The following is a 27,030-nucleotide window of genomic DNA, read 5'->3' as shown; positions in this document are numbered from 1 at the left end:
AAAGCCCTGAGGTCGAGAAAGCTTGTTATGTTCAAGGGACAGAATGGTGGCTAGTTTGGCTGCAGTCTAGTGAATAAAGAGGTGAGGTGGTGAGAGACACAGGCACATGAGATTATAAAGGGTTTTGTAAACTATGCTAAAGATGAGTTAGGATTTTATTTTTGGAACATTGGGAAACCCCTGAGGATTCTGATCAGGGGCTATGATCTGATTTGTGTTCTTAGGGCATACCCATGTTTAGAGATGGACTGTTAGTTGAAATAAGAAAATCTATTAGTCTGTTACAGTAGTAGAGGCAAAAGATTATATTAATTTTGGCTAGGATGGTAGCAGTAGGTATTTCATATACAAAGGTTAACAAAATCATCGTGATTCTGTCTTTCATATCTCTGGATTTTATGTTTACCCTGTTCCAATTGCTAGTCCCTTATTGTTTACCCTTGTATTTCCTTACCTTATAAAGCAACAACTTCTTAACTGGCTTTTTCTGCCTCTAGTTTTGGCCTCATTCAATCCTTTTTTCATATTGTGATCTGTCAAAAGTGCAGCTGTAAAACTGTAATGGTGTAACTTTCCTGCTTGATTTTTCAAGGTGTGCCTGTTTTGTTCAGAATAAAATAAAAACATTTTAGAATGGTCTGCCTCTTTTGCTTCATCTGTCCCCCTCCTGTACTGTTATCCCCTTTCCTGACTCTTATCCTTCAAATTACTGATTTCTTCTGAAAGCCTTCCTAGTCACCATCTATGTATCTTACTTAAATATCCTTCCAGTATCTTCCCTTTGGTGCCTTGTAATCTGTATTTGTCTCTTTTCAATATATTAATTCTTTGAGGGTTGGTACTGTGGGGCCCTTTTGTGTTTTTGCTTTTAGAATGTTGATATGCTGATTGATGTCTCATGTGGTTCCTACTATGCACTGTAGTAGACCTGATGCAACTGTTGATTCAACAAATGTGGTTTTTTGTGTTCTCTGATTTTATCCTGAAAGTCTCTTTACACGATCCTATTTTTTTCTGTGCTCTGACATTATATCTATACTTGCCTATTTTAGAGCTGTTAGTGAATTGTCTTTATTTCATCTTGATTTCCATGGTCGACAAGAATCCAAATGAGTCTTTTGGTAATGCCTAACAGTTTATTTTCTGAACTTTATTGTCTATTCAGGATAGATTGCCTTGATCGCTGGTCTGTTTTTATATTTTTATTTTAGATCTAACCTTCTATACAGAAATTGAGTTTGTCTTGCAGTTTCACAACAGTTATTCTGAGTATAACTTCCTCTTTCTACCACCTATCAGGCTGCAAGTTATTTCGTAGGAAGCTTATCAAGGTTCTCTTCCACCTTTTTATAATTGAATACATTATTAGATTATGTGCTTCTAGTGGAGATCTCTAAAAAATTTACGTTAATATGAGCACCTCGCTAACGCAGTTGCCTTCAGAGTGATGTCTTTTTTGGGGAAATACCTTTCTTGCTAATGAGATTTTGGCTATTTAGAATATGTATGAAAGCATATTATCTGTACTATCTGGTTATGAATAATGGTAGTGTTGGGAAAATAGAATAACTTAATCAGGCTCCCCTCACCTCAGGGCTGGTTGGCGGTCATTCAGTAAACATTGTGTGTGGGGGAGGGGGGGTGGAGTTAGTTCGCCTGCACTGCGCCGCCACGTTGGCTGGCATTTACCAGGGGCGGCTGCCATCAGCACGACCATGCTTTTCAAAACCTATGGCATCCAAGGACCTTTTGGCCAGTTACCTAGCTCATAGACCTGTGTGAAGGGGTCTGGTGACCCAGCCTGGCTTGTGAGGGGTCTGGTGACCCAGCCTGGCATGTGAAGGGTTTGTGGCCCAGTCTGTGAATGGGCTTGTTGAGGGGTCTGTGGGTCCAGACCCAGCCTTAGCTCAACAATTGGCCCAGTTGGTGCAGGATTACCAGCAGGTAAAAGAGCACCACAACTGGCATAGTTGTGGTCGAGTAGCTTTACAATTGGCGTCACGAACAGGATTAAGAGCAAGACAATTGGCGCTGTGAGGATTCCAGGCCTTAGCCTAGCCAGACAGGTAGTTATAAAGCATTTGGGAAGTAGTAGTTAATACACTTAAACTGGCATATAGTAAAATAAATATCAGTAGAAGAGAATTAAAAATTTAATAATAGCCTAAGTAATATTACTGTGGTACAAATACTATTTTTTTCACTTAATTTATAAAAAAAGATAGTTAAATAGCAGCCATATTTCTAGTTCATTTTCTGATAATTTCTAAAACTTATAGAAAAATGCCAAATTATCTATGGCTTTTTCTTTTAAAATCTTGTTCCTTTAAGGGCTCATCAGTTAACTCAGTTGGTTAGAGCCGGTGTTATCACACCAAGGTCAAGGGTTCAGATCCCTGTACTGGCCAGCCATCCAAAACGAAAAACAAAAAGATCTTGTTCCTTTAGAGTCATGTAAAATTAATCTTCAAACTTTTGTTTAAACTTGAGACAAGTATTTATATTTATCATTGGTTGTGAAGGGTCATAACAGTAATAGCTTTATCGCAGTTTAGAAGTAGAGTTCCTCAACATTCTGTGAGTAATCTTAATGGGTTTTTCCCCTTTATGCTCATATAAACTTATCTATAATGTAAATTGTCAAATCCTAACCCTAATTTTTAGTTTTGATAGCATTTTTTTTTTAGCTGTCAATGTTTTTTAGTGCAAGTTTTACTAATAGTGGTATATCTTCTCTGATAATACCAGGAGTAATTAGTATGTTGTCATCATGACATATAACAGTGAAATTATTAGATCAAGTCAACCAAAAAGGTGACTAGTATTCTGGTTTCAGTATTGAAACAGTGTATAATAGTAAACAAGTTATAATGTGGCCAAGGAGATATATCTCGTAGGCCTACTTTGTAAGTTAGATCAGTCAATAATTTTTACAGAAATAAATGACTAAATTATGATTTTGTTACATAGCAAATAGTTCAGAATATTTTAATCCTTAGTGTTATTTTTGTTTTTCTAGTTAAAAGATGTAATACTGGTATTTATTTCTTTTCATGATCTTACTCCTTTTTCTCAGTTCAAAATAGAGCATTAATTTGTACTCCCTTGGTGGGAACCACATGGTTAATATGGGATGTTAATTTTGCATTTAATGACTGCATGACATGGTAACTCAGAGAACAGTTACTTATGTACAAACACACATCACACCAGACACCAAACCACTCCTCCTTATCCCTCTTATCCCTACCTCATTGGGGAGACCAAATCGACCAAAAACCAGAGCAGACCAAAAACCAATAACCATAAAGTGTTCATTGTTTGGCTTTGGGGCATAAAATGATGGAAAAGATATTGCATTTAGTAAATTATTTTATGAGTCACTTTTTTGTAAATTCTTTTATGGATCAGTGTTCCGTAAAAAGGACAGAATTTAGCTGTCCTTTTGGCAAGTTTTCATTGTCTCTCAGGATCTCTATTACTATGACCCAAGAATGACTCAGTAATTAAGGATGAGGAGTCTAAAACAGATTTTTTTCTTCAGCAAATAAAGACTGTCTCCTCAGGTATCCAACTCAATCCAGCTCCTGGGAGACATGGACTTCTGGAGGAATCCTAGATCTTTCCAGAAGACATTATGACTTTTCTGTTAGGGTCCATAATTATCTGATACCCAGAAATCTTGGTACTTTTCCTCTTGGCTACTTGACAACAGTTTTATTGAGATGTGATATCAGTGGTTTTTAGTATATTCAGAGTTGAACAGCCATCACCACAATCAACTTTGGAACATTTTCAATTCACCAACAAGAAACCCTATACTTTTTGGCCATTACACCCTAATCCTATCATCCCCAACCCTAGGCAATCCCTAATCTTTCTGTCTCTCTAGATTTGCCTATTCTGGACATTTCATATGAAATGAATCTTACACTATGTGGCCTTTTGTGACTTTTTTAAAAAAACATAATGTTTGTTTATTCATTATGATGAACAATTTTGTCATCATACTGTACATCCATAATGTTCATCCTGTTGTAGCTTGAATCAGTACTTCATTTCTTTTGACTACTGAGTAATAATCCATTTTGTAGATTTATTCATTCAGCAGATAAATGTTGTTTCCACTTTTGGGGTGTTATGACTAATGCTGTGTGTAAGTTATTGTGTGGATATATCTTTTCATTTCTCTTGGGTGTATACCTAGGAGTGGAATTACTGGTTGATATGATAATTCTGTGTTTAATCTTTTGAGGAGCTGCCAGAGTGCTTTCCAAAGTGGCTGTACCATTTTACAGTCCCACCAGCAGTGTGTGAATGTTCCAGTTTCTTTACATTCTTTTCAACACTTATTATCTGTATTTTCTATTATAGCTATCCTAGTGGGCCGCCCTTAACTTTTTTTTTTTTTTGCGCTGCTGGCCAGTATGGGGATCCGAACCCTTGACATTGGTGTTATAATGCTGCACTGTAACCAACTGAGCTAACTGGCCTGCCCACCTAGAACTCTCAAATCACGTGCGCCTGTGCCTTATTGTTGTGACTTGTGTTTTCTTTCCTTTAATTATGGTGATCCTTGTCTAACTGGCTGCCTCCTGTAATTTGCTCATTGCCATCCCCATATTTTCACTCATCTTTGTGTTCCTCCTTTGCTATTATTGATCCTGCTGAACTCCAGACAGGGCTTGATGGCTAATCTTGGAAATAGCACTTGCCTGTCCTTGTAAATAAGAATAATAGAAGGTAGGAGTTTTGATAGCTTTTTATAGAAATAGGCTATTCTATTTTTTTAATTACTGTCGTTTGTTTGGATGATAAAGTTATACACTAAAAGTGGGAGACCTGTGAGATTGTATATTTCTGTAACTGTTATTTGTGGAGAGGGAAAAACTTGATACTAAATATCTGTTTTCCTTTCTTTTTAGGCAGTGATTTAAAATATATGTTGGGAAGACAACAAATCTGTGGTGTTAGAAGTTAGGATAGTGGTTATAACTCTTGGTGAGTGGTAGTGATAGGAAGAGGATTTCTGGGGTACTGGGTTACGTTGTGTTTCTTGATATGGGTGATAATGATGTGTTCACTTTGTGAGAATTCATCAACTTAAGATATGTGTCTATGTTATACTTAATGAAAACTTAAAAAATATGTCAACATTGTTTAGATATTCATATTTTGCACTAGTAAAGCTCTTTATTTGTCTAATGAATGTGTTCCATTTGAGTCGTGATATTTATAATTTTACAATATCACCATTCTTGTATGTACATTGCATTGATGGTAGATACTTTAAATTCAAGTCCCTTGTTCAGCAGCTTATAATTTCAGAGGGTGAATGATTTAGATACACTTAGATTAGTGTTAAAAAGTTTGTTTTAATGTTCTGTTTTGTTGCTTATTTAACTGAATGATCTTCAGCAACCCACAGTTTTGGTTCTAGTTTTCCTGTATCTAAAACTGAAATGCAGTAGTTGTGCCTACCGTCTATCAGGGGAATTCAGATTCTCAGTGGAGAATAAAGTATTATGAAAGAAAGAACCATACGAAAGAAAAGCTATGTTCATATTAGTTCATTATTTTTAGTAATCCATCTAATGTAGTAACCATCTAGATGTACAGAAAATAAAATAATTACAATATTAAAATGTTATACCAGGAGAAAAACATGTTGACTAACCAGTCATTTGAATTCTAATCTCTTTATATATTTTTACTATAACAGGTTTTGAAGAAATTTTTTGATTTTGACCAAATATGAGGGTACTTCAAAAGGTTCATGGAAAAATAGAATTAAAAGATAATATGAATCTTTTCATGAAGTTTTTGAAGTACCCTTCTATCTTATGTTGCTGAAGTTGGCAAGATATATAGTAAAATCAGTTTTTGGTTAATAGAAGTGTACAAGTAGGTTTATTTTCTGTGATACTGTATTTCTAAAAAATTGGATATATGAGTAGTATTAGGGAAAAAAGTTTTATAAGAACAGTAAAATGGTCTGGCTGGTTAGCTCACTTGAGAGAACGTGGTACTGATAACACCAAGGTCAGGGGTTCAGATCCCTGTACCAGCCAGTCACCAAAGAACCCCCACAAAAACAAACAAACAAAACATAACAGTAAAATGACTCATTACAACCATTTAATATCCTAATGAGGAAAAGGCAGTTCTCCCCTATTACAAAGGATATTTTCAGTGGAATTTGAGAACTCTTACTTAATTAAATAGTGTAATAAAATATGTTAATACATTTTTAATATTTATTTGTGTCTTCTAGGCCTTCCTTAAGTTTTCCCATGTCTCAATGGACTCCTGAATATAACGAGCTCTATACCTTAAAAGTGGATATGAAGAGTGAGATTCCTTCTGATGCACCAAAGACACAGGAGAGTCTGAAAGGGATCCTTTTGCATCCAGAGCCCATTGGGGCAGCCAAAAGTTTTTCTGCAGGAGTTGAGATGATTAATAATAAAGTGGGGAATGAATTCTCTCACTTGTGTGATGATTCTCAAAAACAAGAGAAGGACATGAATGGTAACCACCAAGGACAAGAAAAAAGTGTTGTGAGAAAAAAACGGAAAAGCCAGCAGGCTGGCCCTTCGTACATGCAAAATTGTGTTAAAGAGAACCAGGGAATATTAGGATTGAGGCAACACCTAGAAACACCAAGCGATGAAGATAATTCCTCTTTTAGTGATTGTCTTTCTTCTCCTTCATCTAGTCTGCATTTTGGAGATTCTGATACTGTGACTTCAGATGAGGATAAAGAAGTCTCTGTAAGACATTCCCAGACTATTTTGAGTGCAAAAAGTAGAAGTCAAAGTGCACGGTCCCAAAAGTGGCCTCGGACTGAGACAGAATCTGTTTCGGGTTTGTTAATGAAAAGACCCTGTTTTCATAGTAGTTCATTAAGGAGACTTCCATGCAGAAAGAGATTTGTAAAAAATAGTTCCTCACAGAGGACACAGAAACAAAAAGAGAGGATATTACTGCAGAGGAAAAAACGAGAAGTGTTAGCCCGAAGAAAATATGCATTGCTACCCAGTTCTAGTAGTTCCAGTGAAAATGACCTCAGCAGTGAATCCTCTTCCAGCTCATCAACTGAAGGAGAAGAAGATTTGTTTGTTTCTGCTAGTGAAAACCACCAAAACAATCCAGCTGTTCCCTCAGGTAAAAATGTTTCTTGAGTAAAACATGGAAGCTATTGCATTGTATTCGTGCTTATTTTCTTGTGTCTGTATCTTAGTGATGTTGTATTTGGAAGGAATTAACTTATTTTTAAGCCATATAAAATACCAACTGCAGTATTAAACCATAACTGTAATTGTATTATAAAAATTTTAAAATTTTCCAGTGTCAAAAATAGAATTTTTTTAGACTAACCATTTACATCATTTTATACATATTAAATTATATTTTATATGAGTTGTTGATTTATTATAGTTTTTTTTCCCTGTGGTGCTTCTTTAATATGTTTAACTTTTATGAATACTTTTTCAGATGCCTATGTACTTTTTCACATTCAACCATAGTAAGAACAATTCTTTTTTTTTTTTTAAAGATGACTGGTAAGGGGATCTTAACCCTTGACTTGGTGTTGTCAGCACCATGCTCTCCACAGTGAGCGAACCGGCCATCCCTATATGGGATCCGAACCCATGGCCTTGGTGTTATCAGCACCACACTCTCCCAAGTGAGCCACAGGCCACCCCGTAAGAACAATTCTAATCAGTAAAAACTGCTTAATATTTTTCCTTTTAGTACACTGTTCTCGTTGTTTGCTGTTATTTTGTCATATTCTTTATAGCTAAAAAATAACTTCAGGTATTTGAGTACTAACTTTTATTCTAATACTAGGACCTGTAAACTTTTAGTCCTGACAGTCCTCCGTAGAGCATATGAGTCATCAATTAAAATTTAATCGATAGGGGAATAGCTCACACATTCTCATATTCTCTCTCTCTCTCTCTCTCTCTCACTCACTCTCACTCTCACTCTCACACACACACACACACACACACACACACACACACACACACACACACACGCACACAGTAAATGTTATACAGTATTTAAGTAGAATAAGTTTATGTGCAGACAGTCCTGAAGTATAATTATGCTCCATGTATACAAACCATCCTAAGATAATGCATCATTTTTACAGTTGTATTTAAAGGAAGTTGTCAAAGTGAGCATTGAAGAGCTAAGTCTGAACTAAGGGAAAAAGTTAATTTCTTGTGGAATCTGAGAATGGGGGAGAGGGAGAGCTTTTTAAGGGTCTAGAATCATGGTTTCTCACAATGACAAAAAACTTCCCCCTTTACTTTTCCGTTTTATTTTTCTATCCTTTCCAGAACCCTAAAACCTTGTTCTTAGTTAGAGGGTTAGCCATGTTTAACAGTTCATTTTTTTTAACCTACCCAAATATTTAAGAAGAGTTCATTGAGATCACCTACGACTGGTTGTAGTGTACAGCACTCATTCCCTGCAGTCCCGTGAGAAAGAGGTGAGAATAGGAGTTCTCTTGCTTAATTGTCACCCTTTTCTTAGGTGGTCAGAATGTAAAGACTCTGGTTTTGAGAGAGGGAGCAGCACAGCCCAATTTCTTCTTAAAATTAAAGAGGCAGGATGATTGGTGATTTAGAGCAGAAACTCTAATATTTGTGGAACAATGAGAATATAGTAAGTGAAGAGAATGAGAATATAGTATTTTTTTGTGGGAGAGTGAGAATATAGTAAATGATGGTCAGTATCAGTGTCTGTTTCTGAGAAGGAAGGAGCTCATGTATTCTCAAATATTCAAGGTAAATGCAAACAATTCATTTTTTAATCTTGTTTAATGCTTATTGTAGCATGTGGATTTTTACTTTCTTGGCAGAATTACATTATTTTCAGAGTTTATCTCTGGAAACACAAATCCAAGTATCCCTGATGTTTTCTGGTTTCTAGATAAGTGTTTTGTTTTAAACTAGTTTAAAAAAAAAAAAAGATTGAATGACAATGTTCACATAGTGTGGAGCTTAAAAAGTACCAAGAAAGCATAAAATACGTAAGTTTTTCTCCTCTTCAAAGATTTCAGTCTTATTATCCAGAAATAATCACTGTTAGCAGTTTCTTATCTCTTTCAGAAAATGTGAAAGCATATACAAGGATAAATAAATAATGTGGGTCTTTTCTTATCAGTGTTATCTCATTCTTTTTAATAGTTGCGTAGTATTGCCTTTATATGGATCTTCCATAATTAACCAGATTTTGTTGATGGATATTTGCTGCATTGAACAACCTTGTGCACACATTTTTGCACACATGTGCAAGCATATCATATATCGGAGTGTATATGCTTTTAAAATTTGGGAGTTCTTATTACCAGAATGCCCTCCAAAGAGTTTGCATCAAGTTCCCCATCAACAGTGGATGATGATGTCATGATGATAATAAAAATACCTAGCATTTGTTGAGTATTTACTGTGTGCCAGTAAAGTTCTAAGTGTTTTATGTATATTCTCATTTAATCCTCCCAACACTCTTATGAGGTGGATTCTATAACCATCACCCTTATATTACAGATGAGCATTTGGAAAACCATTTTAGAATGATTTATATTTAGAATAAACTGAAATATTGATAGGACTTTGCTCTATTATCTAGAAACCTCATCTCTTTCAAGGAATTGACTTCCTTTAATCTCCTACGAGATAGGATTTTCTTTAGACATATTTTGAATTCTGGCATTAATAGAAGTACTATATTGCCATGTGAAGTGACTTGCAACAAATTGTACCTAATTTAGATGGTAGAATTAGAACTTGGACCCAGGCTTTCCAACTCCCAAGTCTAGTATTTTTAGTATGTGTTAGGATAGGGTTGGAATGTCAACTTTTAATTAGATTTATCTACTAAATGTTAATATGATTTGTGTGGATGGCTATAACTCTAAGGCACAACAGTTGTTGATAATTAAGTGGTTTACTAAAGCACCTAAAAATTATTTTAAGTCAGTATTTTACATTGTTTAACAAACATCAGTTAGTTTGTTATAATCAACAGATTTCTGGGAAATATTTGCCTCTTGCTTCCCCATTATTAATTGACTTAAATTTATTAGGGGTTTCTATTCATGCACAGAAAGCCAAAATGATATGTCACTTGGGTTGTTAGCAAGCTTATTGGACATTGAGTTATTCCCAGTTGCCAATTTGGCTGAGAATTTATGCATTTTGTTTTATTTGTCAAGAACTTCACATATTTTAAAATAACCTAATAGAAGCTAGGTTTCAGAGTAGATGTTAATTTAATGATATGTTTCTGTGAATCTATTCAGCAAACTTTATCTGAACTGCTGCTCAACTTTTTATTTTATAACACTAAAGCTTTGGTTTTCTAATTAATTGTGAATATGAAGACTTCCTCATATTAACTTTTCAATTAATATATATTTATAGATTATATCTCCTCCAGACTTGAAGGAAATACAAATACTGTATATGCTCTTAAATAAGAGAGCCTAAATATATCAGTCCTATTTTCCCACTGAGGAGAAAATAAATTTTCAGCTATCTTGAAATATGAACTTTTAGGACTGTTAAAATAGTCATTTGTCTTATAATTAAATTATTAATTTATTTACATGTAAATATTGAATGTACGTTAACTCAGAAGTAGTGCCCATTATTGCCCACTATTATACCTACATTTCCTGAAAATAATTCTGTTCACACAGTTAGGAACCTTTTTTTAAAAAAAAATATGACCGGTAAAGGGATCTTAACTCTTGGCTTAGAGTTGTCAGCACCACACTCAGCCAGTGAGCTAACTGGCCATCCCTATATGGGATCCGAACTTGTGGCCTTGGTGTTATCAGCACCGCACTCTCCCGAGTGAGCCACGAGCTGGCCCTAGGAACCATTTTTTAAGTCATCAAACACAGTTCTCCCCATATTATCCTCATCTACTTTATGTGGGACATAGCATTTGCTGACTCCATACATGACACTGTCACTGGAACTTTTATCTCAAACTACAAATTTCATTTTACCTATAGTAGGACTATTTCTAAAAAATTATCCAGTACATAATTGAAAATACTGCATTGACTTTTTAAGTGTTTTTAAAGTTTGGTTAAAAAGATAGCCAACCCTTGGAATTGTAAAGTCCTAATACTAGGAATTATATCTAAATCTGAGAATATTCCTTTCCCTCTTTTTGTAAAAATAACATTGATAGTTTTTTTCTTGGCTTTATGATTTATATGGACGTTTTCAGGCATACACAAAAATGGAAGCATACAGTGAACTCCCACATATTCATCATCTCACTTCAGTTTATTAACAATCTGCCATTCTTATTTTATCTTTCACCCCTCGTTTTTTTTTTTTTCCCCTCGAGAATTTCAGAACAATTCATAGACATAATTTCACTCATAAACACTTCAGTACATATGGTGGTGTTTAATTTGTTTCATATACCACATATTTCATGCAGACTGGTAGTTTGAGTTCAATTGAAAAGCTTGATTAGATTCAGTTTCAGTTCAGACAACACTTCATTGGTGATGCCATGTACTTCCTGTTACATCACATACTAAGATTGATCAGAGCATTCAGATGGTGATTCTTCTGTTATAAAGTTCCCCATCAACATTTTATGTAATGTTTTTTTAGCTGTTAATGATCTTGTGCAGGTCCATGATGTCACTAAGTGTTGCAAAATATTGATTGTCTAACTCTTTCATTCTGCTTACATTTATTAGCTGAGGTTTTTCTGTAAGGAAGAACTCTTCATCAGCTAATTCAGTCCATACAGGAAAGGCAAATGCTTGGTTCTTTTCCTTTGGTTACTCCTTTTCAAAATGAGTTGGTACTCTAGCAGCATCTGAGGAGGTTTTATCATTTTCAAGTATCATTAGAACTTATGGGTTTTAGTATATTTGATGTGTTTCAGTCTATTGGCAGTATTTTAATTTTTTTTCAATACTTAACTCGTTTCATCTTTGGCAAGTGGGAGCATCTTCATGTTGGGTCTTTGTCCTTTTGATACCACTCTAGTAGTAGTCTTTGATAACTTCCTTATTCTCTGGTATAACAAGATGGTGCAGATTCACCTTATATATTTCTTGCCCCAAACCTGGAAACAGCCATTTCTTTACATACTTCTAATTTCCTTTTATTGGGAAGTGATATTTTAGAGATTATAGGCTGGGAATTAAAGGTGTTTTTTGCTCTTCTGGGCTGTCATTGCTTTTTGGCTTTTTTAATGGACAAAGCTAGGAATGTAGAGATTTTTGAATATAGATACAGTATTCATATTTATGTGAATATTTTCATTTTAAGTTTAGGGTTAGGGTTTTTATGTAAGTTTTGTTTTATATTTGTATCTCTTTACTCTTATGCCGAAAACCTTGGTTCTTAACAATACTAATTATTTATTTATTTGCTTTGTCCTATACATACTGTAAGCACATTCATATAAATGAACTAGTTTTAAAATAAAAATATTTGCAATTATTACCAAGAGTAATTCTAATGAATACAATTTAAGATTTGTGTGTGTGTGTGTGTGTGTGTGTGTGTGGCGGGGGTGGGGTGGGGGGAGTGTCTTTTTTGTCCTTGGTGTGTGTGTGTGTGTGTGTGTGTGTGTGTGTGTGTGTGTGTGTGTGTGTGTGTGTGTGTGTGTGTGTGTGTGTGTGTGTGTGTGTGTGTGTGTGTGTGTGTGTGGCGGGGGTGGGGTGGGGGGGAGTGTCTTTTTTGTCCTTGGCCAGTTTTCTGTGTGATTATGCCACCAATTTAATATGCATTTAGGTTCACTTGTTTCATGTTTATTTTTTTTAAGAGTTTTTTTAAAAGTTTCATTTTGCTTTTTAATTATGTAAAACATTTATCTAGCTTCGAAGTTCACATTTTAAAACAAGATATGTTCACTGAGGTCTAGCTTTCTATCTCTGCTCTCTCTTCCTATCTTTTCCTCTCTCATGGATAACCATTTTTATTAGTTATTAGTTTTGGTTCTCTCATTTTTTTCCTCTTCAAATATATAAGCAAATATATGTGTGTGTGCGTGTGTGTGTATATATATATACACACACACGCACACACTTATATACACACACACACCCTTATTTTCCACTTCTCTTACTCAAGTCTCTTTTTCCCCTTATATATGTTATTATTGGCATATGTAGAGATATTATAAAAGAATGATAGTATTTATATGTGTATATTTCTATATACTGTCATCGCTCTATTCATTTTTTTAAAAACAGCTTCACCATAGATTGTTCAGCCAGTTTCCTATTGATGAACAGTTTGCAGGGCTACAAGTAGTAGCACTGCAATAAATAGCTTTTTGTATATGTCATTTCATTTTTTTTGCCTGTTTGTCTTTGGGATAGAATTCCAGAAGGAGATTGAGTCAAGGATAAATGCATATTTATTTTTGTAAGATATGGTCAAATGTTTCTCCATAGGGATTGTAACCATCTCTCATGCCCAACAGCAAGTATAAGGGTACCAGCAATGTACGAGGGTGCCTGTTTTCCCAGAGTCTGTCCAACAGAATATGTCAGATTTTAGGGCTTATTTTTTTTTTCCATCTGATAGGTGAGGAATAGTATATCTACATTTTAAATTTGTATTTCTTTTTTTTTGTGTGTGTGTGTGATGTATAACTTTTCATATGTTTTTAAACCTTTAGGTCTTTTGCATTTCTTTTCCTGTGATTGATCTGTTCATATCTCTTGCCTGTTTTAATAACAGGATGTTGGTCTCCGTTTTTCTGCCCATTTTTAGGAGCTCTTTTACATATTAGAGATATAAATCCTATATAATACACACATTTTCCACAAATCTGTCCTTAGTTTCTTGGCTTTTATTATTTTTATCGTGCCAAAAATTTTTTTATAAATCACATTTATCAACTTTTATCCTTATGCTTCTGGATTTTGAGTCATAATTAGGAAAAATTTTCCCACGCCAAAGTTAGAACGGAATCAACCCATTCTTTCCACTACCCCTTGTATTGCTTAATTCTTTTTTTACATTTGAAGCACAGATCCATTTGGTGCTTATCCTTGTGTACGATATGAGGAATGGGTTCAACTTTTTTTTTTAAAATGTGGCTATACAATTGTCTCAAAACCAATCATTAAAATCTTTTTACTATTGACTTGAGATGCCACCTTTGTCATATGTTAAGTTTCCGTATGCATTTGGGTGTATTTATGGTATTTTCATTCTGTCCCATTGGTTTATCTGTTCATACAGTAGAAGAGTACTGTTTTAATTATAGAATCTTTAATGTTTTTCTGGTTATTTTTGCTTATTTCTTCTTCCAAGTGAACTTTATAATCAATTTGTTTATATAAGGATGATTGGGAGACACCTGATGGTGTTTTTATTAGGATTGTAATTGTAGATTAAATTAGGGAGAACTGACATTATAGATGATTATATAGATTATAGATGCCAAAATCTTGCCTATTGTGATTATGCTTTACTTAATTTTTATGTATTATGTTTAAGTTATGCATGTAAAATTTCTTTTTAGAAAAATGATGTTTAAGAAATAGAATAAGTGCCTAAATTAACTACTTATATAACCTTTAATTACATAATCTGTGTTCAAAAAGTTACATAAATTGAATTTTAATGCATTAGCAAAGTTGGCTTTGTATCATTTATCATTGGGCCTTGAATATGTTACATTTGTATTTGGCTTTGCCTGGTGTGTAACATCGATAATGTTAAGTTTTGGGGTTTTTTTTAAACAGGCTTTTAAAGAAATTTCGTATACATATACATGGAGAGAAATCACTAAGAATGTTGATATGTAGATGTAGCTTTTCTCCATGTAGATTGGTAATGACCAATTGATGGGTTAAAATAAGGGAAGTTAAAAAAAAAAAAACAACTATGACTTTATACATATAATGCTTCTGATTTTAAATGTACTTTTACCACCATCAGCTAATTCTATACTTGACGATTTTAATTAACAACAAATAACATGTCTGCAAAGTGGATCATTGGCTAGATTGATATCTTTAGGGTCCCTTTGTACTTCTACCTTAAGCTGCGTCATGTATACGATTATGGAGCAAGAGTTGGATAGTAATTTGGGAATTGAACCTAGAATATTATTTTAAGTAGCCATTTGAGGGCAGTTTTTTTTTTTTTTTTTTTCTGCCTGTAAAATATATTTATGCTGTTAAAAATTCATTCTTCAATTTGTCTATGTGTGTGATCTTTGCTACTTAGAAACTACTTCAAAAATTTGCACCTCATAATTTTTTATCTTAATTTTTTCTAATTGATGTAATATTTGCAAATATTCCAAAATGTAAATACGATATTTAAAAATATTTAAAAAATAACTGTTTCTCCAAATCAGATTATCTTTTATTGTCTCCATTGTTTACCCATGCCTGCATTGTTACAATCTGGATTATCGGAGAGTATGTTGCAGATCTTTGTCAAGGGCTTGTACCTCCTCCAGGTACTGGCTGGCTTTTCAAGTAGTGGAGATCGTTTGATGATGTAAAAGTGTATTAAAGATGAAATTCCAAGTTGCCAAGTAATGACACCTTCAGTGAAGGAATGTAGACTGCATGCGTTCCATAGTGGCAGGAAGGTTGAACCATTTATTGTTATTGTGGTAAGCAAAGAGTTCGGTAAGAGTTGGATACAAATGAATATACAATATCAATGGTATACCTTCATACCAACAGAAAATATGAAAAAGGGAGCTCATTTACAAGAGCAAGAAAGAGAATAAAGTGTCTAAGAATAATCTTAATTAGGAGTATTTTGGGCTTCTGTGAAGAAAATTTTATAGCTTTATAGAGAATTACATTTGTAATAAAACCCAGCCCTGCAATATTGATATTGGTAGATGGCAACATATTTCTTAGGTGAAAAAATATGTATTGTAGGGATGTCGGGGTTTCATTAGTGTTGCTTAATGCCAGGCAGTCCAAATCTCAAGAATTTTTCTTTCCCCTTGATTTTATAATTATGAAGAATAATTAGAAAAACCTGAATCTGCTAGGTATCAAAATAGAATTATTAAGTCCGGCTGGTTAGCTCAGTCGGATAGAGTGTGGCCTTGTAACACTAAGGTCAAGGGTTTGGTTCCCCATACCGGCCAGTCACCAAAAAAACAAAAAACAAAAATAGAATTTTTCTAGGTCTTTCAACAAACAGTGCTGGGACAATTGTTTATTCATATGCAAAAAATATGAGTTTAGACCCGTTGCCTCTTGTTAGACACAAAAATTAACAAAATGGATTATAGACCTAAATTTAACTTCTAGAAGAAAGCATAGGAGATTTTGTGGATGCCAGGTAAACACGAGCATCTCTAGGAACCAGGCCAGAGGGGAATGAGAAGACCCATCAGATCCTGTGGATTTGAGCCTCTACATTTCTAAACCAGGATTTCAAAATGCATTGTGATTCCTGTCCATTGGACTGTAAGGTTTATGTAGGTAATCTTGGAAACAATGACAATAAGACTGAATTGGAACAGGCTTTTGGCTATTCTGGACCACTCTGAAGTGCTAGAAACCCTCCTGGCTTTGTTTTTGTTGAATTTGAAGATCCCCAAGATGCAGCTGATGCTGTCGGAGAGCTGGATGGATGAACACTATGTAACTGCTGTGTAAGAGAGGAACTGCTGAATGGTGGGAAAAAAAAGTGGGAATCGTGGTCCACCTCATTCTTCAGGTTGTCGCCCTCAAGATGATTATCATACAAGGAGTCCTCCACCTTGCTGCAGATCTCCAAGAAGGAGAAAATTCTCTTGCAGCCAGAGCAGGTCTCTTTCTAGAGACAAGAAAAGAGACAGATCACTGTCTCAGGAGAGAAATCACAAGCCATCCCTATCCTTCTCTAGACCTTGTAGCCAGTATAGGTCAAATGAAAGGAAGTGGAAGACCAGTTTGCAACAGAAGTGGTGTACAGGAAATAACCTCATTTGACAAGAGTATGTATAGAAAATTCAAGTTTTGTTTGAGACTTCATAAGCTTGATGCATTTTTAAGATGTTTTAGCTGTTTGAATTTGTCTCTTGGAACAGTGACACACACAAAGGTATAATTCTCTGTAGTTTGAAATGGATCATATGAGGTATGTAATACCAAGAATTGTTACTTTACAATGTTCCCTTAAGCAGAATTGAATTTGCTTTGAACTTTAGTCTTGTGTAGACTGATGATAAACCTCTAAATCCTGCCCAGCTAAATAAAGTGTGATGTTTTAATATAGAAATAAAACTGGCAAAAATTTAACTAAGATTTATTTTTTTCCATAGCTGGGATATGCTACACAGCTATAGGTGAACAAAGCAGTCTTTAAAAACTGCCGCGAACACAAAGCCAGTAGGTAAAAATAAAAGCTGCACCATTAAACTAAATTAGAAGTTTTTTTTTTTTTTTTTTTTTTTTGTCTTTTTCGTGACCGGTACTCAGCCAGTGAGTGCACCGGCCATTCCTATATAGGATCCGAACCTGCGGCGGGAGCGTCGCTGCGCTCCCAGTGCCGCACTCTCCCGAGCGCACCACGGGCTCGGCCCTAAATTAGAAGTTTTTAAAAAATTCAACTAGTCTTTATCCTGGGCAGAGGTTGCCTAGTTGGTATAGAATCTGTTAAGTTTCAAGAAAGTTTCCCATTGCTTTACGTCATAAGTTCTTATGTGATTACTATATATGAACACATAGCTGTTTATAACATTATTTGGAAATTTTCACAATACCAATGTCCTGTCAGTTTAAGGCTGCATTGTAGAGCTGAACTTTGAGTTACAGTGTAAGATTTTTTTTTTTCATGCTGTCATTTGTACTATGTTTTGTAAGAATGCTTGTGATTAAAGTTTTGGTTACAAAAAAAACAAACAAACAGAAAACCTCAAAAATATCACAGGAGAAAATTTCAGTGACCTTGGGTTAGTCAGAAGTTTCTTAAATATGTCAGCAAAAGTATTATTCACAAAAGAAATTGCTTAGTTGGACTTCATCAAGATTAAAGGCTTTTAGGCTTCAAAAGACACCATTAAGAAAATGAAAAGACGTGCTGCAAACTGGGAGAAAATATTTGCAAATAATGTATCTGATTACACTTGTATCCGGAATTTATAAAGAAGTCTTACAGTTCAACAATAAGACAAAAAATCTAAATGGACTAGAGAATCTGTGGACAAAAGAATAGACATTTGACCAGAGCAGCTGATGAAAAAGTGTTCAATATCAATAACTAATGAGATATCACTATGCAGAGAGTCTTCAAAAAGTGAGACAATAATAAGTATTAGCAAGGATGTGGAGAAACTGGAGCCTTCATTTTCCTGGTGGGAATGTAAAATTGTGCAGCCGCTTAGGAAAACGATTTAGCATTTCCTTAACAAGTTACACATAAACTTGCCATAGAAACCAGAAATTACTTTAAGTATTTACCCAAGATTTAAATGAAAGCACATCTGTGCAAAGGCTTATACACAAATGTTCATAGGTGCTTTATTTGTAATATCTAAAAACTGAGAAAAATCCAGGTGTCCATCAACAATTGAATGGATAAACAAATAGTGTTATATCCATACCATGGGATACTACTCAGCAATAAAAAATAATGAACTATTGGTACAACAACACAAATAAATCTCAAAGTAAATAGAGTGAAAGAAGCCAGTATATGTGATATATGACTCCACTTACATAAAACTCTACAAAATACAAACCAATCCATAACGACAGGGAGCAGATCAGTTGTTGCAGGGGTGTAAGGGTGGGTGTGGGGGATGATGATTGACTGAAACAGGGCTTATGAGGTCTTTGGGGGGTTTTGAAATGTTCTGAAACACTATGTGTAATTAGCTCCGTGGATTTTTTTTTTTTTTGAGAAAACTTTCATTTTGACAGATATATTTATTTTTGTAATTAATTTCATAGTCTTCAAAATCAAAATCAAAATTTTTGTCTAGCAATAATTTTTTTTTATTATGGTAATAATAGTAATATTACCATATTATTAAATGATAGGCAGATACCCTTTAAATGACTTTTCTTTTTGTTTCTAGGAGGTATTGATGAAGATGTTGTTGTGATAGAAGCTTCCTCAACTCCTCAGGTCACTGCCAATGAAGAAATTAATGTTACCTCAACTGACAGTGAAGTGGAGATTGTAACAGTTGGAGAAAGCTATCGGTGAGATTTTAATTCCCAGTTGTATATTTGAAGTTTTAAATATAAACGTTTAAACATATTTGTGCTGTAGATATTTGTAATCTTTTCTTTTTTTCTTTTTGAGTCCTGATTTGAGTATGCATATAGAGGTTGAGTATCTCTTATCTGAAATGCTTGGGACCAGAAGTATTTCAGATTTTGGATTTTTTTGATTATGGAATATTTGCACATATATGCTTGTTGAGCATCTGTATTAGTCCGTTTTGTGTTGCTCTAACAGAATACCTGAGACTGGGTAATTTATAAAGAAAAGAGGTTTATTGCTTACAGTTTCTGAGGCTGAGAAGTCCAAAGTCCACCTGGTGGTGGTGAGAGTGATCCAGGGGTCTCACATTGCAAGATGGTGGAAGCAGAGAGACAGACTCTCCTCTTCTTTTAAAGCTCTCAGAACCACGCCCCTGACCACCATTTTTAATCCACTCATTACAGCATGGTCCTACAATACAGTCATCTCTTCAAGGCTCCATCTTTCAATTACCGTAATAGGATTTCCCACCCTGTTAACAGTCACAATGGGGGCTAAGTTTCTAATACATAAAACTTGGGGGACATAATTCAAGCTTCAGTGAGTTTTGGAAGTACATAATTCAATCCACGACGGCATCCCTAATCAGAAAATTCAAAATTCTCCAATGAGTGTTTTTCTTGAGCATGACTTTTGAGCATTATATTGGCCCTCAAAGAGTTTTAGAATTTGGAGCATTTTGGATTTTGGATTTTGGGATTTGGGATGCTCAACCTGTACCAGATTAGTGGTTTTCAAACAAAGCTGTATTAGATTTACCTGGGGAGATTATAAAATAAAGATATATTGTTGCCTAGACCCTATCCCAGAACAACTGAACTAGATTCTTAAGGGTTGGTATTTTTTTAAGCACCCCAAATGTGCAGTGAGTTAAGAGTCATTGCTCTAGATAAAGAAGAATTTTACTTAATGTTTTACAAAATATAGTTTGTTTTATGTTACAGTGAATTCATTAACGCTTTTAAAATTTAGATATGAATGATATGCAAATATTGGGGATAGTACTGAAATTAAAAGTGAGATGTCAAAATAGCTCTTTTTGTTTCAATCTTACTTTTTTTGTGATCTTGCTCATCAATACCAGGGAAATTTGTGCTATTATTATGTTAGGGCAAACTAGTTTAAAGCATTTTTTGACTTTTTGTTCTTCACTCAGTAATTTCATCTAAGCTCTGAACTAATAACTGAAAGAAAAATCCTCATGTTTTGATAAATAACTGGAAATGACATTGCCCTTTTGCCAGAATCACTTTGATCCCACCCCACTACCCTCACCTCAAAATAAAATCTTAACACTGCATTCATCTTGTGCTTTAGGTGATTATAAGTATTTATAATGGTAGCAGTAAAGAGTTGCTCTGTTACATTTGATATACTAAATAAATCTATGGATGAATCTTAATTTTTGTGTTGGAATGAATTTAGAAATGCATTTGTTCATTGTATTTTAATGTGTGGTGTTCATTTTTTAAAAAGACATTCTCATATCTAAAACATGTTATAGACTCACCTAGAATGTGCTGCTCTGCTACTTTTCCATCAGAGTGCTACTCCTAATGGCATAAAAGTGAGCACTCTAATGTATACCTGTTTGTTTTAATTTTTAAATGATTTTTTCAAAGTCTGAGGAAAATTGATACTCTACAATGTGTGCCACACTTATCCTGTGACTGTGCCTAGTGCTTGGCACCATAGTGATTAAATTTTTATGAGCTATAAGGGCTGCTGAAATTAAGGACGTATTTTTTCTTGTGTGACTAGAGATCTTTCTTGTTATGGTGATGCTTGATGTCAAGCAGGTGCATTCACCTGAGCAACAGGCAGTCTTGAAAAAGACCCATAGTACTCATGATCCACAGTTATTGAGGCAGCATTCTTGAAACAGAATCTGTATTTTACACTAATCATTTGTCTAACGTAACATTTCTTGTGTTCTTAGGTCAGTTGATTGGTGATTCATTCATTCAGCAAAATTCACTGAGTGCCAAGCATTATGCTAGTCATAGTTTTTAATTCTATTACCAATGCTTCTTTGGAAAAGTCTTGTATGAAGAACTTAAAAGAAAGGCTTATGGGTTTCTGGGGTGACTAAAAATTTTGTTCTTTATTAATTTTTACTGATTTAATATTGATGTCATTTAAGATCTCGTTCAACCCTTGGACACTCCAGATCTCATTGGAGCCAAGGTTCAAGTTCTCATACAAGTCGGCCACAGGAGCCACGGAACCGCAGTAGAATTTCTACTGTTATACAGCCTTTGAGGCAGAATGCAGCAGAAGTTGTGGACCTTACTGTTGACGAAGATGGTAAGTTGGAGTAGTAACAGTGTAGAATTATGAAGTAAATTTGATGAGATGAAATGCCTTAATATGCTAGAAACTCCTACTGCTTACTGGTATATGTTATAAAACTACAGGGAAATTATCAGATTTCCTGATCTTATTTTTCAATTGATATAATTTTCTTGGTTTGTAAAAAGTGCCTAAAAATCTTTTGGTAGTTATTTTCTCAGGAAAAAAAAATTTTTTTTACAAGTGGAATTTAAGCTAACCTCAGACTTACCTATTAGTTTCATTTGTAACATTATCATCATAATTTAACTTTGTTTTGAAAAGTAGAAGCAGCACTTTTTAAATACAGACAAGAGAAAAGCAATATAACTGAATTTTAAATGATTAATGCTGGTTATTTGAAATGTCTAATTTTACTTTTAAAAGTTATGTCATCCTTTAATATTACTGGTACCTTTTGGTGCTGCTCAGCTTTTGTTTTGTTTTAGCTTATGGCTACACCCAAGTAAATGAGGAAACAAAGCTTGCTTTATTTTTTTAGGTATATGTGTTATTAGTCAAATTTCTGTTGCTTATAACAGAATACCTGAAACTGGGTAGTGTATAAAGAAAATGAAATTTATTTCTCACAGTTTTGGAGGCTAGGAAATCCAAGGTCCAGGGGGCATATCTGGTGAGGTCGATGGGGGCTCTGTACAGAGTCCTGTGGCAATGCAGGGTATCATATGGCGAGAATGGCAAGAGCATTTTCATGTGCTCTCCTTATGAAGTCAGTAGTCCACACCCATGATAACCCATTAGTCCATGAATGGGTTAATCCACTCATGAGAGCACAGTCCTCACAATCCAGTCACCACCTTTCAAATAACCACAATCAGATTTCCCACCCTTTTAACACTACTACAGTTGAGATCAAGTTTCCAACATGTGAATTTTGGGGGACACATTCAACGCATAGCATTCCTCCCATGGCCCCCAAAATTCATGTCCTTTTCTCTTGTAAATACATGCATTTTAACCCCAAAGTCTTAAATTGTTTCAGTTCAAAAGTCCAAAGTCTCATCTGTGAAATCAATTAAGTTATCTACTTCCAAGATACAATGGAGGGACAGTCATAAGACAGAAGTTCTCATTCCAAAATGGAGAAATGAGCCAAAAGGAAGGGGTAACAGGTCCTAAGTATGTCTGAAACCTAGCAGGAAGGCATTAAATCTTAAAGCTGGAGAATAATCTTCTTTGACTCCATGTCCTGCATCTTCTGCACACTGGTGAGAGGGTTGGGTCCCCAAGTCTTTGGGCAGCTCTGCTCCTTTGGCTTTGGCTCTCCCAGGTTGGTGCTACTTGTTGATAACTGTACAGTTCTGGGGTCTCAATGGCAGTCCCACTCCACGGCTCCACTATGTATATCCCTGGTGGGGGTTCTCAGTTGCAACTCCAACCCTACATTTCCTCTTGGCATTGTTCTAGTGGAGACTCTCTGCAGTGACTCTGCACCATGACAAATATCTTCCTGGGCAGCCTGGCTTTTCCCTACATCTTTTGAAATCTGGGTGGAGGCTACCATGCTTCTTGCAGTCTGTGAGCTAGCAGACTCAACACCACATGGATGCCACTTCCAGCTTGTATCTTCTGAATCAGCAGGTCTAGCTGCACCTGGGGCTAATTTAGCTGTGGCTGTAGCAGCTGGAGCAGCTGGGGTGCAGGGAGCAGCATCGCAAGGTGGCCCTAGGTAGCAAGCCCATGGAGGGTGCGTCTGGTCAGCTCCCCGTGATCATTCTGTCTTCTTTGGCAGCTGGGTCTGTGATAAAAGGGGCAGCTTCGAAGATCTCTGAAATGCCTTCAGGGTCTTTCTTCCATTCTGATGATGATCCCATCTTTTTGTATTAATCTCTTTAGCAGACAGTTGTTGGGCTACACCTTGGTTTCCTTTCCTGAACACACTTTTATGTGACTAGGCTGTGAGTTTTCCAATTTTTTACCCTCTACTTCCCTTTTAATTATAAATTCTGCCTTTATGTCATACCTCTGCTTCCATAATTCAGCATAGACCGTTAGAAGTAGCCATGCAGCTGCCTGACTGCTTTGCTGAATGGGAATCAAGTTTCCAACACATGAATTTTGGGGGGTATGTTTGCTGCTTAGAAATTCCTTCTGCCGAATGCCCTGGTTCATAACTCTTAAGTTCTGCATTCCATAAAGCCCTTTGGCATGGACACCGTACAGCTAAGCTCTTTGACAGTCTGTAGCAAGGGTGACCTTTGCTATAGATTCAAATAAGCTCCTTCTCATTTACATCTGAGGCCTCCTCAGAATTGCCTTTACTGTCCATATTTCTATCAACAGAATCTGGTTATCACTACTTAACCAATCTTTAAGACCTTCCAAACTTTCCCTGGTCTTTTTGTCTCCTTCTGAGCTCTCACTAGAATTGCCCTTAATACTTCATTTATCACAATCTAGGCTTTTTCTAATCTGCTCCTCCAGATTTTTCCAGCCTGTGCCCATCCCCCAGTTGTGAATCCACTTGTACATTTTCAGGTATATGTTATCAGCAACACCCCACTTCTTGGTATCAATTTTCTGTAACAGTGAGTTTTCTGTTGCTTATAACAGAATACCTGAAACTGGGTAATTTATAAGGAAACAACATTTATTTCTTATAATTTTGGAGGCTGGTAAGTCCATGGTCCAGAGGACACATCTCGTGAGGACCACCTTCTGGGTGGAAACTCTCTTCAGGGTCCCCTGGTGACACAGGCAATCACATGGTGAGAATGACATAAGCAAGAGAGTTAATGTAATTACTTGCTCTCCTTATAAAGCCATGAGTGCCACTCCTGTGACAACCCACTAAACCATTAACCTAGGATTAGGGCAGAGTCCTCAAGATCCAGTCATCTCCCAAAGGCCCTACCTTTCAAATACTAGAATCAGATTTCCCACCCTCTTGACACTGTTATAATGGGAATCAAGTTTCCAACACTTGAATTTTGGGGGGCACATTCATCCCATAGCAATAAGCAATTAGCATATACATTTGGATGTATTGTCATCCAAAGTACAGTGTTCCATATAGACTAACAAGTACTATCTGTGCCTAAGGAATCAGCATACCACACTGAATTGTATAGAATAGTTTATACTCTCATTCTATGTTACATTAAGAGAGTCCTTTTTTTCCAGATATAATTGTTGTGACAATGCTTTGGATGTATTCCTATTGCTTTCAATTGTAAGGAATCATTTTACAGTCAGATGTTGGAAGTTTAACTCATTCATAAATTGAGTCTCTGAAATTTCTTTTACTTTCTGCTACATAAATTTTAATTCCTATTAAAAAGTACTGATGAATATTAATATTTGAAAAAATTTCTTTTAAAAACATGCAAAAAGACATGGAAAAGAGATTAAAACAGATGCTGAAATTCATAACTAATGTTTATTGATTACTATGTGTAAAGCATCATATGAAGTGCATTATAAGTGTGATCTCAGTTCATCCTAATGACAGTTCTATGAAGAAAATTCTGTTACTTTCCCAGTTCTACAGATGAGGAAATGGAGAGGGGTTAAGTGACTTATCCATAGTCATACTGTCAGTGCTGACATCTGAATTGCTATACAAGGGTGACCCTAGGATTCCATACTGTGCCAGAGAAGGTACAATTTGTAATACTGTTCTGACAGCCTGTGACCATGTATGTGGGCATAGCAGAGGAACTTTTACTTTCCTTTTACTCTTTTCATTGTGGTAGATTAGAAAACTTAAATAGTAGTTACCCAGAAAACTGCTCAATCACCTAAATTACTAGAATATGCATATGTGTTGGATTTTTTAAGCGTAATAGTCATATTTTAGTAACATGTCAGTTTGATGTTGCAGTTTACCTTTATGAAAACTTTCTTTACTGTATATTCTTATTTAGAGAGTTTATATTTTAAAAATTTGGTTATTTTAATAATTATGATAAAAATGTTAGCTTGGATTAAAATGTAACTCTTTAATTTGTTTTGAAATGCTAAGTAGATATTTTGTATTTTTTAGAACCTACTGTAGTACCAACCACTGCTGTGAGAATGGAATCACAAACTACTAGCGCTTCCATTAACAATTCAAATCCATCTACCTCTGAGCAGGCCTCTGATACTGCTTCAGCTGTCACAAGTAGCCAGCCTTCCACAGTGTCAGAGACTTCAACTACTCTTACAAGCAATAGTACAACTGGTACTTCTATAGTAGGTATGTAAAAAAGTGGGGGAGGGTGACTTTTTGTCATTACTTTTGTTAGCAAAAGTATTACTGTTTTTAAGTTTAAATTTTTAGCTCTATTAACAAGAGTGTATCCTTATAATAAACTTTATATGTGAGCAAAGTAACATTTATTAGACTTAGACCGTGAGTTCATATTTGAGTTTGTGTGCTATATGTAACCAAAGTATTGTAGGTCAGCTAAGAGAGTTTGGGGAGAAGTAAATGGCTGACGCCAAAAGCATGAACAAAAGAAAAAGCGGTAAGTTGGACTTGATCAAAATTTAAAATTTTTGTGCATCAAAGGAAATTATGAAGACAGTGAAAGACAGCCTACAGAATGGAAGAAAAATATTTGCAAATCATACATCTGATAAATGTTCTGGTATTGAGAATATGTGAAGAACTCTTAAATCTCAACAACAGAAAGATAACCTAATTTTAAAATGGGCGAAGGACTTGAATAGACATTTTTCCAAAGAAGTTATACAAATGATCAAGAAACACAGGCAGAGATGCTCAACATCATTAGGGAAATGCAAATCAAAACCACAGTGAAACACCCCTTCACACCCACTACGGTGTCTATAATTAAAAAACAAATACACAAAAACAGAAAGTAACCAGTGTTGGCAAGATATAGAGCAATTAGAACCCTTGTGAATTGGTGGTAGGAGTACAAAATGGTGTAGCTACTGAGGGTAACACTTTGGCAGTTCCTCAAAAAGTTAAATATAGTGTTACCATATTACCCACTAATTCTACACCTAGGTATATGCCCAAAATAATTGAAAATAGGGACAGGAAATTTAAAATTTTTGATGTCCATTTTCTCTATATTTGTTGTTGCTGCTGCTTGTTCTTTTGCTGTCTTATTTATGAAACCATTGCCTAACGCAAGATGACAAAGATTTACTCCTGTGTTTTCCTCAAAGGGTTTTACAGTTTTAGCTCTTATCTCAAGTTACTATGTTCCAATTAGCAATGATATCTCTGTCTCTCTCCTATCAGCTGTCTAACTGAGCCTTACACTAGCTTTCTTTCTCTTTTGGACAATGGTATAGGGATAGGAACTTAATTACTTACTAACAGACACCATAGACCCTATAGCTTGTAGATTAACTATATCATTATTAATAATGAATCCATATTATATTTTCTATCACTTTTTGCTTTTACTAGTGTCTCATTTAATTCTTATAATATCCTTATAATTTACATTGGGCAGATTGGAAAACT

General features: G+C 35.2%; 1 protein-coding gene and 1 pseudogene across 5 annotated transcripts in view; both read left to right on the top strand.

Moving 5' to 3' along the window:
- Positions 1–27,030, top strand: part of RNF111 (ring finger protein 111) — an 88,744-nt gene that overhangs the window by 34,064 nt on the left and 27,650 nt on the right. For all 5 annotated transcript variants that reach the window (XM_063089102.1, XM_063089101.1, XM_063089100.1 and 2 more), the window contains exons 2-5: positions 6,275–7,167; positions 19,060–19,186; positions 21,394–21,557; positions 25,588–25,782. In XM_063089102.1, coding sequence (XP_062945172.1) covers positions 6,294–7,167; positions 19,060–19,186; positions 21,394–21,557; positions 25,588–25,782 — 1,360 coding nt within the window. In that variant the 5' untranslated portion in view covers positions 6,275–6,293. The remainder of the gene's footprint in view (positions 1–6,274; positions 7,168–19,059; positions 19,187–21,393; positions 21,558–25,587; positions 25,783–27,030) is intronic.
- Positions 16,435–16,969, top strand: LOC134371717 (serine/arginine-rich splicing factor 3-like; annotated as a pseudogene).

Source organism: Cynocephalus volans, chromosome 3 (assembly GCF_027409185.1).
Source record: "Cynocephalus volans isolate mCynVol1 chromosome 3, mCynVol1.pri, whole genome shotgun sequence".
Taxonomy (NCBI): domain Eukaryota; kingdom Metazoa; phylum Chordata; class Mammalia; order Dermoptera; family Cynocephalidae; genus Cynocephalus; species Cynocephalus volans.
Note: the sequence above shows the minus strand (reverse complement) of the source record. Positions and strands in the feature narration are given on the sequence as shown.